At 40.5% G+C, this 15,301-nt stretch overlaps 1 protein-coding gene across 3 annotated transcripts in view; it reads right to left on the bottom strand.

Annotated features, from left to right (window-relative positions):
* Positions 1-15,301, bottom strand: part of PHACTR2 (phosphatase and actin regulator 2) — a 103,719-nt gene that overhangs the window by 34,872 nt on the left and 53,546 nt on the right. For all 3 annotated transcript variants that reach the window (XM_058021552.1, XM_058021549.1, XM_058021553.1), the window contains exons 2-4: positions 10,896-11,063; positions 3,849-3,929; positions 846-1,004 (exon numbers count right to left, since the gene is read on the bottom strand). In XM_058021552.1, the coding sequence (XP_057877535.1) occupies positions 846-1,004; positions 3,849-3,929; positions 10,896-11,063 (408 nt within the window). The remainder of the gene's footprint in view (positions 1-845; positions 1,005-3,848; positions 3,930-10,895; positions 11,064-15,301) is intronic.

The following is a 15,301-nucleotide window of genomic DNA, read 5'->3' as shown; positions in this document are numbered from 1 at the left end:
TGAAGGTCTTGATCTTTTGTATCTTTCTCCTAGGAAAATCCAATAAATGAAATACTGGTTAAGAACACTTTTAGACAGGGGAAAGAACGGGTGCATTATTCAAGAGGGTAGAGAAAGAAAATAAATTTGGTTCAAATCCTGTGATACCGCAATAATCTTAACATTTCCTTTACAAGTCAAACTCAGGTAGATCTGAGTAAAGGTAGCACAATTAAGATAGACATTGGGACTGCTAAATAGTTACCAGTGTTTACTACAATTCATCTATAGAAAACCCTATAAAGTGGGGTTTTATTTTCCAAAAATGGCCTAGTTTTTGATTGCAGTAGTGACACAGCCCCTTGAATGTGTGTGAAGTGCTGGACTGCAAGTGTTTAAGATTCCATGAAAACCAACTGGAATGAGACGCTGAACTTACTTTCAAAATGATAGATGGTTTCCAAGTGACTTAAACACTTTTGAACATCCAACCCCGAGCCACATCTACAATGATGCTGCAAGGTGATGCATATGCACTCAGTGTGCTATTTCATAAGAGGAAACCCTGACACCAAAGCTTGGCCATGGCTACAAGGAAAGGCCCACAGTGAATTGAGAAACCGAACCTCCCTGCATGCACTGTGATGTTCAGATCATGCTTCTCTTTACTGCCCTACCACATGCACAGGAAAAGGCATGCCTACCAGTGAGGGAATACTGGTGTTTCACAAGTCTTATCTTCTCAGCAGGTTCTGCTGGCATCCTTGTGGCAGGACAGAACTCACAGCATGTATAGGTGCTAGTGGAAGAACACGTTAATGTTTAAAGTATGCAAAAAACAACCTGTGAAGAATACTTTAATTTACCTTTCTGATCTTCTTTTTTTCCTTCTGATGCTGATGCTTTCTCTGATAAAGTGCCATTATTTCCACTGGCTTTTACCAGATTTTCCTCCTGTATGGTTTCTTCACCAATGGCTACAGTGTGTCCATTTGAAGTTTCAAAATTTACTGTTACATCACCATCTGAAATGAAAATTAAAGAGTCATTGCCCAGTTTAACTACTTACTTAACACCTACTTACAGCACACAGCATCCCTCTGCTTTCAAGCTTCTGTGGAAGAAAAGCAGAAAGACTTACTGAAACGTGAAACATCAGGCTGTAGATCTGCTCTGGAAAGTAACTCTGCAAAGAAACTCTACAGGCTTTCATGTTCTTTGGGTAGACACTTCTGCAGCAACAGGCTTGGAAGTCCATGCTAGTTTTCTCCTTCATGTCTTTCATGAGTGTTCTGCTCTCTTATCCCTGCAGCTTGGTTTACACAGCAAAGAAATGTGTGCATGGACCACAACAAAGCTGTAACATATTCCAGCATGTTCCAAAAGTGGACAAAGGGGGCCAGAGTTGCAGAACTACTATGGTGCATTCTCAGCATGTAAATAAGCCAGGAATTTGGACAGAACTTCTCAGAATGTATGTGCCCAATTCCTTCATAAAAATATGCCACAAAGACATCATCTAGTCTTAAGAACCAAGGTGAAGTCTTCCTGTATCACACATCATATCATAATTAAATTCTGCAAGTCAAATTCTTTCTCAGCTTTGATGATTCTTTACTCACTTACCCAGACTAGCTCAGTTTCAGAGGTTTCCTGATTCTGAAAAAAAATTATTTCCCTATTTGTCTCTATATTGCTGAAAAGTGCTATTCTTGCTGGCTTACAGCTTTCTCGGTTCCATGAACTTTAAAGTTGCTGCTGATTTTCTTCTCTGGTAATTTCTTTCTGCAGGATTCTCTTGCTGTCAATACAGAAAGTAAGCAAATCTACATGGTATCTCTTCTGATTCCTCGCATTGATTCTTCACTAACTGTGGCAATTCCACTTCTCTTCCTTGCTGTGCATTATCAGACCTGGATGTTTGGCACTTCCCTGGTTTCAACACAATTATGCAGCCTCTGTCCTGCCACGTTGGTGCCCCCACTCAGGTGATTATTTAATTACCTTCTGCACTCTAACATCGACTTTATTTGTAAAAAATGAGTTCTGCCTTCCTAACTTTGTCTAATTTACTACAGCTGACACTTGTACTTACCTTAACTGCAACATTCAGTTTCTTCAGCTTCTCTCTTCCAGGGTTTCTGAAATCCACTCTTTCCTCTCCGCCTCCACATACGACACTGCCACCTCGTATTCACGGCTTGCTTCTCAAACACCTCCTGCCTCCGAGTGGCACTTGCCACTTTCCACTTCATTCTTCTTCACTCCATGTGAAACACTGTCACTTCTTCACATTTCTTACCTCTCACTTCTAAAGTCTCCGTGTAATTTCCTCTTTTAGCTTTCATCCTCATGGCCATTCCTTCTAACTACCTTCACACTCCTCAACTGTCTTTCCTACCTCTCTATTTTTAGCACCTTCAAACTAACCCCATATTCTTTCAAAATGTCCTTAAAAATTACGATTTTCATCAAAGATGAAGTACAATGTGATGAAGATAACACAGACCAGATTGATATGAGAGGAAGAAGAGAAATTTGTTTATACTTGTATCCTTTTCTCATTTTGCTCAATCCCTGTAAGGAACTCAAAGTCCCATTCCCTTTAAGAATGGAAGAGAGGGTCAAGGACACTGCTGACCCAAGCATTCATACTTTTATCACAAATAACAGTATTTATGTTCAGACTGTAACCAACCAGAGAAGTTACCACATTTCATTAACTGTTCCCACTGTAAATACAATTTACAACCTTCAAAGGACAAGGTCACACAGGTCCCCAGTAAAGCACGTGGCAAAACCCACAACAAAGCCACAGATGGACAAACTGATGTATGGAGAGTTTACAAATCTTGTTTTAAGACAATGACAGTAGCAGAGACAAGTGCAGAAGCCAGCCATGCTGAATGTCATAGTCTGATAATTAGCCAAACTCTGTATGGACAGGGGATGTCACACATCAACAAACAGACCCTTTACTGCTGAGTATCTATGGGTATGATACAACCCATACACACTCATACCTCACTGACTCTTCAGATCACACAGAAAAACACAACTTCTAGGAGAGAATTATTTTTTGGAAAATGTGGAGTTCTTAGACTCTGTGAAAAAATGACAAATGGTTTAATTTAAGCTACAGAAAATTATTTTACTTGCTTGACTTTTATTTGATCTGTATTGATAAAAGATCAAGAATATTAGAGAGAATACCACTAGAAACATAATAGGATGTAGCATAGATGTATCTACCTAGGCTTACTCATGCTTTTCAAAATGCAAACTGTGGCTAATGCCAGATAATAAACCTTAGAGCATTTTGAAACAAGTGATTTCTTGCCCACTGTTTAATGCTGGTACCATTTGTGATTGTGGCCTGTGTGATAGCAGTTGGATCCATATGATCCCAGCACTGGTACTTTTTGCTACCTGAAATGCATTATATTGATTTTTCTGGGTTCCAAAGCCCCTAAGTTTTCAGTCCAAATTTCTAATTTTTTACTCTAGTGGAGTAAAAAATGAGAAATTTTCTCTTTAGATCACAGACCTTGACTCAAAAATAGATCTATCACTAATTTGAAAAAAATTCTGGCAAACAACAGGCAGGAGCCACAGAAGTCACATTATTTACAGGGAGCATTAAAATATTTCAGGATATGACCAGAGGTCAGCTGGGGCTCCTATGGCAGAAGTAGTTACAGAGCACAAATTCCTTGACTTAACTTCAGTTGTCAGCTGGCCCAAATTACCTCTCATACTTCTCAGTTGGTCTCCTCATACCTATTTATACTACAAGGAAACAATGCAACAGTGTCTTTATTATACATGTTTAGTGCTTTGTAGCTAAATTTTAGTCAATGTGTTATCACCTTGCTCAGGCATTTCCTTCAGCACTCCCCTTCTTATCAGCTCCTCTCTGCTTTGTCTTGTCGAAATCTTCCTTTCCAACACTAAAGAAAAAGCACAGTTAAGAACAGATTTATTCTCTACTGCTGATGATGGTGAAAAAATGTAGAGAACTATTTTTATTTTACAGAAAGAAACACTTGTTTCCTCTGGTTCTGCAGAAGAAGTGGTCTGGGTTTTCTTGGACAGTCCCCAAAAATATTGCCCTGCAATTTCAGGCACAGAAAGTGGGGACTCATAAGATCCAATATCTTCAGCTCAGCAAGTCTCCTTGAGGCTTCTTTTATGGTCAGTGGAAAAAGGTACTTTCAGGGTGAAATTGAACTCATCCTAGCATAGGCATTTAACATGTAAAAGTACATTTTTCCCACCGACTAGACTGAGTAGCTCAGTTGGAGATATCTTCACCTGCTTTATACAGGTTTTGAGAGGCGAGACACAAATCCTGCTCAGAGAAGGCAATTCACAGAGTAGCTCTTGTGACATGCAAGCTGTTTAAAGGGAAAAAAGACATGTAAACAGAAACAACCTTTAACAGAAGCCAGAAAGTTGTGTTCTAAAAGGAAGTAACACCCTCATCGATTGATGCTGGTTGACTTTCATGGAAAAAAAATACAGCATCCTGTTTTTAGGTAAAAAAACCCCAAACAACCTCATACGCAAAACCCCCAAGACTGTGGCACGAAGCATTCTAATTATTATGTTTATTTCCCATGGGAAAATTGCTGAACAGTTTTATAGGGAACAGCATTTACAAATGTTAGAATAGAATAGTTCCACATTGCATCCCATCCCCAAACTGATGCAGTGATCTGGGAGATTACTGTAATGATCCACGGGACAATGGTGCATAATGTTCACAAAATGTGAGCATCACTTGTAAAGTCCTGTCTCCCCTGTTAGGAAAAGGTAGTCTCACACTTTCCCATCTCGATTCTGTTATCATACAGACATCAAAATCCATGTGACATTTGGACCTCAAGCTGAGGGCAAGTGGTGAAGTCCAGCTGAGCTGGACTTCATCCTATTAATGCTATGGGATAGGGCTATTTGTCTCATTAACCAATTCAAACACTCTCTAGGGTCAGTCTATTTGCTGTATGCAGAGTGATAATACCTTGTGCAGTGTTTAATCTCACTTGTGCCAGCCCAGCTGGAGTGGCTCAGCCATACAGGGGAGCGACAGGCTCTTGGGAAGGCAGGGAGAAAGGCAGTTTGACTCTTTGGAGAAAGCTGCCCTTCATGCCCAGCAAAACACCTTTCCCAGCAGCAGGTGCTCAGCTGCTGGCACAACCAGACTGGCTGACCTCAGGTGCCTGAAGGCACCACTGGTTACAGCTCCCCACTCCCCTTCTCCACCACTGAAGGGGATGGTTGAACAGAATGACAGAATTTGGGTTTCAGCTGGAAGGGAACTTAAACCATCTCATTCCAACCCCACTGCCATGGGCAGGGACACCTTCCACTAAGCTAGGGTGCTTAAAAACCCATCCAACCTGGTCTTGAATGCCTACAGCAATGGGGCATCCACAACAACTCTGGGCCACCTGTCCACTGCCTTACCACCCTCAAAGTAAAGAATTTCTTCCTAACATCTAATCTAAACCCACTCTCTTCCAGTTTAAAGCCATTTCCTCTTATTCTATCGTTACACACTCTTGCAAGAAGTCCCTCAGATTCCGTGCTCCCTGGAGTTACAGTACCAGGTTTATCTCTCATACTGCAAAGTGCAGGGATTCAGCAGCTCCTCAACACAGGAGGCATTTCCCCATCAAAACAGCACCAACTCCTGGCAGAAGAGCTGGAGGGAGTAAATATTTTAACCAAGTCCAGCTCCAGCTACTCCATGCCTGTGAGACCAAGAGCTCACAAATGCAAGCATTACTGGCTCAAGAATGTAAGCTGGCATTAAGCCTGTGTCTATACACCCAGGTACTTTGAGGGATCTGTCCATTAAAGGTCAGGGCTCTGCAGCATTCACATGTGACAGCACAAAGGAACCCATGAGCGTGGCTGCAGACTCCCAGTACAGCCAGCCTCCTTGGGGAGAGTGTGGTAGCCTGAACTCTGATCACGTTAGGCTGCCTTGGGTCCCACACATAAATTACTCACAAGCTCTTCCAGTTTCTCCCCTGCATATTTTAAAGCATGTGCCTTGTCACACACACTTGCACAGGAACACACCCCAGGCTTGCAAAGAGTTTTTTTGTGTAGGGGAGCAGTCCCACAAGGACTGTTTTAAGAGAGATTAGGGGTCATGGAAACAGAGGACCATGTGGGCAGGCATGGATGGAGTGTCTTGGTCTTTCTAGAGAGCAGGTGCATTCACAAGCAGGGTGAAATCTCCTTTGACACAGCCCTGAAGGATGAGCACCTTACACATGCACTTTATACTTGTTTTGTTGCTGGCACTCTAAATATTATTTTATTAGTATTTCAGCATAACAAATATTATTTATTTCCCACTTTTTTTTTTTCCTCTCTGCTTCCTTTTTACATCTCTTTTCTTGGAGACTGTGAAACGAGGTGATCTCTTACACATCTATGGGACAATTCAATGCCACCGCAAACAACAATGCTTTTTCCATCAAGTTAAGAACATTGGATCAGACCTTGCCTCATCAATGTCTCTCTATTTTTCAGGATGATATATTTTTTTTCAGTTCTACAACACTGAATTAACAACTGTATTGAATTAATTATCATGGGAAATGAAAATTGTCATTAAAAGGCATGAACCTCTCACACTTAAACTAAAAAACCTCAAAGCATTTCATAAATTACACAGGTTTCATAACAACCCTGAGACATAACTATCTCCATTTCACACATTAGCAAATTTGTGAACAGATAAGAAGCTTAAGTCCCAGTTCTCCATCTTCAAAAATGCTAGCCATGATTGGTGGTTTTATTTAAACTGATTAAGCTCAATTAATTCAGCTTGAAAAGCTAATTTATTTTAAACATTATTGGCCCCATGGAAAAAACATAAAAAAAATCAAGCTAGTGATCACCACTAGTACCATAATTTCAATTCATACAAAGAAAAAGGCAGAATCTTAATTTGAATCAAAGTGGCAAAAAAATGTCCCCTTGTATAAGAGGAATGAGTAGCCTGTCAACTTAGGAACTTATATTGGGCATTATTTAGTTAGTCTGGACTCATCATAATAATTTATAGTTTATTGCAGATTATACAATATATTTGGTTTATTTTAGATTGTGCAATATATTTCACATTTACTGTGTAATTTAAAATACAAAAGTATTTTGTGCCATCCTGTCACCCAGAACCATCATTGAAACATTTCCTGACTTCTGAATGCTTGACTTTGTAACTCTATCATTTTAGGAGAGCTTACTGAAACATAACAATAGTCAAAAGTAATTAGCTCAGCAGACTGGTTTGAGATTCTTAAAACTCTGTGCAATTAGGCTCAGTGACCAGCTGATGCTATCAGCACAAATCTTTTCTGCAATATGTGTATATAAGAATGTATGTTTATCTATCTATGTGAATATATATATATATATATATCAACATGTCTGTCATATATATGTGATGTAGATATATATGTGTATATGTAAAGGTGTCAAAAATATATAAAATTTCAACATGAACACCAACATACTGTTTCTAACTTTAGGCAATGATAAACTGTAAAGAACAATTTCTCTGTGTACATGTATGTATTGAGATTTCTTACAAAGAGATCACTCCTGACTGTGAGAGTAACTGGTTATGAGTCCTTGCCTACTGAAGAAGGCTGAGGTGAGGCAGGCAGGCAGTCTCCAGTCTCATGATCCAGAAGAATCAGAAAATTCCAGGTAAAAATCCTTCCCCTGCTGCAGTCAGCAGCAGAACTTGCCCTGACTTCAGATGCAACCATCAGAAAGGATGTAAATTTATTGTATTGTATGCAACCCTCATTTACTCCAGTAAATCTTACTGCCCTTCACGAATATTTGCTGTTTTGCCCAATACAAATAATAACAACACTAATAATGGGAACAGTTTACCTCCAAAAGTAATTTCTCTCTCTCTCTCCTCCGTTCCTCATCCCCACAAAAAAGATTGCTTAGTGATGGTCAGCAGCTGCAAACCTCAGGCAGTCTTAAAACCCATTCTTTGACTTGAAGAGTGCTGTGGGATTCTGGATACTCTCCAGTACTTGGTTTTGTTCTTCTAAGAGAAGCTTGAGAGCATTCAGATTATTAAGTTTTCTCTGACCTAGTAAGAGCTAAAATTGCCTTCTGATCCCTCTCTGTATATACTTTTGCAGTGAAGCTTTGAAGTGGCATCTACTTTGTGCCAAGACACAAACTGCTGTCCTTTCCTTCGCAGCAAAACATTGCAGAGGAGAGAAACCTTTGAGATGATGGCATTTTATGTTTATTTTTCCTTGGTTCTGAAAGCCCTCCAGGCAAAAAGCATACAGCCAGTGCCCAAAGAACAGACTTTCTGAGATAGAGCGTGGAAAACACGTTGCTAAAGGGAAAAGTTCCAACCATGATTCCCACACTGGCACAGATATTAACATCTAACATCTAAACATCCCTCCTTTTTTGATGCTTGTGGTATTTGCTGTTTATGAACATCTTCCAGTTGCTCCTAAGACAAAAAGTGCTCCATGGAACATGTCCTGGCAAGGCCATAGCAAGAACCTATTTCAAAAAGCCAATTGAAAACCCAGAGAAAGTAGTGAGAGTTCCTTCCAATAGCCCACATTCTGTCTTAGAAGAAACCCTTTCTTCAGCTGCATGTGGATTTACCACGCTGCAGCCCTGTTAGGGGACTGGCAACAAATGAGGATCATGGTGCTCTCTCCCATGGTCCCAGGCCAGGAAATGGGCTTCCTGCATGTAAGAGGCAGGCACACAGACAGCCCCCACTTGGTCATGAATATACACCTCTGATTGAGTACTGTGAGGAAGAGGATATCCTGTAGGATTTTTATTTTGAATGGATGTCTTCCCGTTTCCTTCTCAAGTTAGATAAGCAAGTTTCTTCTGCCCTGTCACTGAGCAAGCAACAAGGGGCAGCTTGCCACGTCAATGCCTCTTCTCAGTCTCCATTGGTCCTGGGTCTATTTCCTCAAGAAATACAGGGAATACTATTTTTATTCATCCCTGAAATTACCATCTAAGGCAGGATGAATGCAATTCAAACTACTTCTCAATTCAAGTTCCAGCCTCACATGAAGCACATACACAAACACATCCCATGCACAGTTTAAAAGCAAATCAGTGTCTTGAGGGACCACGACATCATGAACACGACCAGCAAATTAAGTAGAAGGAGTATCTAAGGAGGCACTTTTGGAAATGTTGACCTTAATTTCTTTGTGCGTAATTTCCTGCTCTTGTAAAAGAAATACTAACACCTGCTCTGCCTTGGTATTACAAGAATTGATGTGTCATGCTTGCAAGACTGGATTCAGGCCCTCAGAAGAAAGACAGTACAACATAAGAAATACAACCTTTAACATGAACTTACCAGATATTAGTTTTTTTAAAAAAAATTGAAAAATGATACATGCGTTATTATTTAATGGCATAACAGTTTCACACATGCTAATAGGTTGTGAAAGTTTAGGGAATCTGTATACATAGCTTATGAATGGTCATTACTCTGAAGAACTTGTTGCATATAAAATCACATACCTGTCCAGGAGAAGCTGCAGAACATTCAGGAGTCATTAACTAGAAATAACTTTACTTTAGCAACATGATAAAGTACTGGGAAAGCTGAAGGAAACGGGAAGCCATTAAGGAGATTTCAGACTGATGGGGTTTTCTTTTAATTGCAGTAACAGAAGAAATTGTGAGGGGGTTGTTGCAGGGGATGTGGGAAAATGAAAAAAAAAAAAAAACAGAAAAAGGAGAGAAAGAAGGATTTGAAGATCTCAGAAATCTGTTCAAAACTTCAGCTGGCATCTGGAGTAGTGATGAAGACACCAGAGAAAATGGCTTATTTTTCCTTTTTGTGTAAAAGAATTTTGTTTTAGAAGTTTTGCTGTCAAACCATAGAGCTCCTTACTGTAACTGTCAGGGGTTGGTATGGGTTTAAAATGTCAAACAGTGTACCTCTAAGAGTTCAGGGGAGCTACTGAAAACACTTCAGGACACTAGAGCTGGCTTTATTGCCTACAGCCTTGGAGGACAGTAGACAGAGGGCTTGCACAGTGACAATGAATCTAAAGAGAAGCTCACTGGACTCTAATTAGATTCAAGTTTAGGAAACCACAACATCAAATGTTTGAATCCCAAACCAGAATTTTGGGATTTTTGTAGAGAAAGTTTGGCCAGAGCAGTGACAAAAAGACACACACACACACACATATGCAGGGTGGAATTCAGTTTTCTAAACATGGATGTCTACAGCCACTTCAGATGCCCCAGAGTTTTGGAGCTGTCTGCAGAGGGATGACAAATATGATATCAAACCTTCTGGGAGAGCAGCCAGGACACCCAGAGCATCTCAGGTGGCCCCAAACAACTATGTTTGGCTAACTAAATTCCAGCCTTTAATACCCCTCTTTTCAGACAGAATATAATGCAACCACAGCATTTGATTTCAGACCTTGTCAGTCAGTAGGGAAGTGAAGGGCCAGAGCAGCCTCTGTGAAGGCAGGGGCTGCAGAGCTGATCCTCGTTCTTCTGCTGGGCATGGCTACATCTGCTTCTGCCCCAGACTTCTGTCCCCACAAAGGCAAGGTTTGTTTCATAATTCAAGTCACTGACTACCCAGAGGACAGAGAGATTTTCCAATATATTTGAGGACATGTATAGTAAACAAATCAGCTGTGTATTTTAGGGGATAGGTTCAAGACAGAAGCTGAACAAGGTATGGTTTTTCCTTGCCAAGGATCAAACTGTTTTTCTGTATGTCAAATACCATGCCTAAATAATCTTTGCCATCTAACAAGTTCAAAGAGCTTTTCAAATACTACCCTGCAAAACCATCACAGTGTTTTCTACTCTTTGCTACCAAAGGGCCACAGACATACCTGCTGATGTTTCTCTGAATTTGTCACTGGTCTTCTTCTTCCGCCATTTCCAAGGTTTAAAGATTTTGCCAATGTTGGAGAGTTTGCCCTTCCTCTTGAAGGGGGGAGTTTGGGATCCTGGGGCTGGTCCATCTGAGTTAGCAATTGAAGCCTTGTCCAAACCATCAACTGTATAAAGAAAAGAAATAAAAATAACTGAAGGATGGAAAATGAAATAGTACCAACAGCTAAACTCCACCACTACCAGACTGCAACAGGCTGTGTGTGCATCAACATGGATTTTTCCTGTTCCAGAAGGCAGCCCTGGGCTTCAGTGCTTCTCTGCAACTGCAGCTGTGCAGAACTTGCATCTCGTGATGCTCATCTGGTGTATTTGCACAGTCCAGTGGTTTTCTATCACTACAGGAGAATTTCTTCCAAATTATGTTTGGGTGAGTTTTTCCCAATCCATGGTGAAGTTGAATAACTAGCTATCATCACATAGAAAACAAAACCCTTGCAATGTGAAAACATAAACGGTTTCTTTTGGGTAAAATTAATCCTTTCTTAAACAAACTCTAAAGATAACTGTTCTGGCAGTGGAATGGGACCAGGTCTGTTTGATATCCCTGGTAATCAGTCCTTCCCAGCACAGCCTGCCATGAGTCAGGCTTCTTACTCACAAAGCGTATTTAACAATACGCTTTTGAACTGGAGCCAAAACTTATAGAAGGATTTCTTTACTGCAAAAACATATTGAATTATATGAAAGCCAATACTTAGCAAACTTTGAGTTTCATGAACCAATTAAGACACATCCCACAATGTCCTGTAGCATACAGTTAAACTACCCTGACAAATCCACTATTATTTATTTCTATTGAAGAATTAGCCTTCCATTTGTAGTCCTGCAAACAATTCCAATGTGCTGAATTTTACTCCTATGAGCAACGAAGTAACTGCCATTACTTAGAGAAACAATATTAATCATGGGCTTAACTGTTTCTGGCATATAGGCTCTGTAATTGCTTTCATTCATCTAAAAATTCTAATTATAACCAATTCGGAACAGAGTTGATGCCACTCTTAACAGTAGCAATGATAATCATAGATCATTAAATCAGAAATGCTATTCAAAGAAAGAAATACCAATGTCCCCATTTCACAGATGGAAAATATGAGGCACAGAATTGTTAAGTGTTTAATTTTATGTTTGCCAAATAGCTTCCTGAATCCTGGTCTTGTGACCTAACTGCTAAAAAGATACATATTCAGCCACATAATATCATGGTGCAATCTTATGGTGCAATCTGTTTCTCAGACAAATGACATGTAATGAATCCTATATTTGTCCTAGGCTTAAGATTGATCCAGGATGTTAAAAAAAAAAAAAATTCTGTGAGAAAGCAGATGTAATGCAAAGAGAGTCCAAAAAACTTTATTTCCAATATTTTGAAATAAAGTACTGACAAGAAAGATTCATTATATAATTTCATTGAAGTCTATGAAAAGTAGTGATAAACTTCCTCACCTGTGTGCCCTGGAGAACAAGGTGAACTTTAGAGAGATTTTAAATGAGACTGCCTTAAAATAAAGCAGCTCACCCAGCACACCTGAGAAGCCAGGTGAGAGATGACAAGATCACCAAAGGCTGTGGGCAGTTTTGCAGAGAGGCACAGGGCAGCACAAGGAGCCCTGCACAGGTGCCTTGCCTGAAATCAGGGATTGCAATCCCCTATGGAATGCAGAAGCCTCTGCTGGAAACTGTGGATCTAAGGGAGAATTACAGTTATTTGGAGTGTACGTACAAAGACAAGAGAGCAAAATTTATCTCTGCAATTCCAGCTGACATAAGAAGGGATGAGTGCCACAGTTTGCAGCCAGGAAAAGCCAGGTAAAAGAGGTAAGGAAAACACCAGCAGGAGTTGGGTAGTGCAGCACTGGATCAGGTCCTAGGAGGATGTGAAGGCTCAGGCAAACCTCCAAAGCTCCTTCTGGGGCTGACCTCACCCACTGTCAGGAACAGTCCTGCTCCAAGTAACCTCCTGAGTCCCTCCCAGTCAATATTCCCATGGTGCTATGGGATGCAGAAACATACAGTTTCTCTGTGAAATCAGCACCAGTAAATCCAAATACTCAGAAGTGAAGCCATGAAGAAAAGAGACCAGGATCTGTTGGCTGCAGAGTCCTGTCCTGGGGCAGGAGCCAGGCAATATCTCACTGGCAGAAGCAGTGAGATATCAGCTCAGGGGAGTGAGAGGACACCCACCCTTGAGGCAGCAGGACAAAAGCCATGCTCTTCTCTCCAGTGGCTCAGAAAGGCTGTGCTGCTGGTGTGAAGAGCCTGCATCCTGCTGACAGACAGCATGGGCTTGTAAGCACTGGAACACTGACTTTTTCAACTGCTCCTGAGTCATGGAGTACAGCCCATTGCAGGAGACCACTTTCACAAAAACCTCATCCAGATTTTTTCACCCTCTGCCTAGCAGCAGAAATGGAGGAGAATTAGGGCTCCAATAGCTCCTCACAGAGAAATAGATTTGCAGTGGTCCCTGTTCTGCCCTCTGCTGAGAAACTGGTAACTCCAAAATAATCATATTCATCCTAGCTACAGAAATCTGTCTGCTTCAAACTGAGCAAATACATGAAATTCATGGAAAATAATTCTATTCCGGAAGACTGAAACTTTTGAAAACAGATGTCAACATTAATTCCTTCAGACAATAAAAGGCAAGGAGCTGATTTATCTAGTGAGTTCAACAAGTGTTCAAAATTGGGAATTTACTAATCCATGGACCTTGCACCAATTCCCTCATTTGAAATATGTATTTGAAAAGAAGGAATAAGCACAGCCAGATATCACAGACTAACTTTAGAAAAAGAAACTTATTTATATTCAAAACTGCATATATTATGTGTATACATATATATTCACCAGCTAGCACATTTTATCAATTAATAAGCTATTTAGAAAAAACCCCACAATTTCAGCAAAGATATTTCAGAACATTTATAGAAAGATCTTTACAAAAGTTATTACTCCTCTTGCTTGAAACATTCCACAGGAAACTGATGCTTCAGACGCACGTTATTTGCTTTATAGGCCATGTACTACTTAAGAATAAAGTGGTGTGTTTTTCACCTCAGAGAACTTATCTACCTTTTATTAATCATTATAAACATACATATTCACTGAGGGGAAAAGAAACATCTTAGCTCTCTGAGGTTTAGAGGAGCTTGCTGACTTGTACTACTCCATTATTTGCATATATAGTGTCTTGAAGTCCCGCCTTCTTCAAAAACCCAGTGAGTCACATTGTTGTCTTCAATAAACATTAAGTTTGACACTAGGAGTTCTGGCTATAGTACCTGCATAGTTTACATGACCATATTCCAGTCCTTTGCCCTAGGTGAAGATTTTCCAGCTGCGGGATCAGCTGGGTGCACAAGAAGGACAAGAAGTGAGGATATGAACCCTGCACATCGATGTCTCACAACAAGGAGATCTTGCTCAAAGGCCAACAAGGCTTGCAGGGACACTACAAAGCTGAATCTTGCCACATGGGCTGTCATCAGATGAAATGTACAAAAAGGACAGCCTCTCCTCAAGCTTGTGGGCAGCCAGAGAAGATTAGATCAGCCTGTGGATGAGCCTGACTTTCCTACAAATGCTTAGAGATGACTGAACACGTCTCATCCCAGGAAGGCTACTTGCAGTAAGCAGCGCTGATCTCTGTAGCTGCTGAGGAAACATTTTAGGGCTGTGAATGATTTCCAGAGATGCTGTGGTTCTGAGGCAGGTGTGTGAAACCATCACAGTTTTCCCAGGGCATGGTACACTTCAAAACTAAGACGTCAGCACTGACACACACTAACACTTTTTTCAGATAAGAACTTACAGCTAACTTTATAAGAGCAAAATGCAACAGAAGAATGACCCACCAGATAACTTCAAGCAAGTCTAATGTCAATTATTGTAAACTAAACAGTGTGTTTCTGCTGGTTCCAGGCCTTGTGATCAAAATGCAGCAAGACCATTTTTTAAAAACTTTGAATTAAAGAAATTTATTATCAAAAGAAAAGAGGACTATATTTATGACTTTGGATGTTCTGTATTTTTTGCTTCTGTATATTTTTTCTCTTGGCAGTGAAAATGAAAAGCCAGCAGAAGAACCTAACCTTCGCTCCCCTCACCAGCACCTTTCTACACAACTGATCTAACCCAATCCTGCTGCAGTACTGGTATATATTTAAGGGATTCTTTCTCACAGCAGGGCTCTTAAGTACAAGAAAGTGCCAGCAGAATGTCAAGTTCTCTCCTTTCCCCACCATGCTGCTCCTTTCATGCTGCAATCCCTTCTCTCACCCACATCAACCAAGGCTTATCCACCTGCACTGCAACTCTGCTCTGGATCCCTGTCATACAG

The sequence above is a fragment of the Melospiza georgiana genome, chromosome 3 (genome assembly GCF_028018845.1).
Source record: "Melospiza georgiana isolate bMelGeo1 chromosome 3, bMelGeo1.pri, whole genome shotgun sequence".
NCBI lineage: Eukaryota > Metazoa > Chordata > Aves > Passeriformes > Passerellidae > Melospiza > Melospiza georgiana.
Note: the sequence above shows the minus strand (reverse complement) of the source record. Positions and strands in the feature narration are given on the sequence as shown.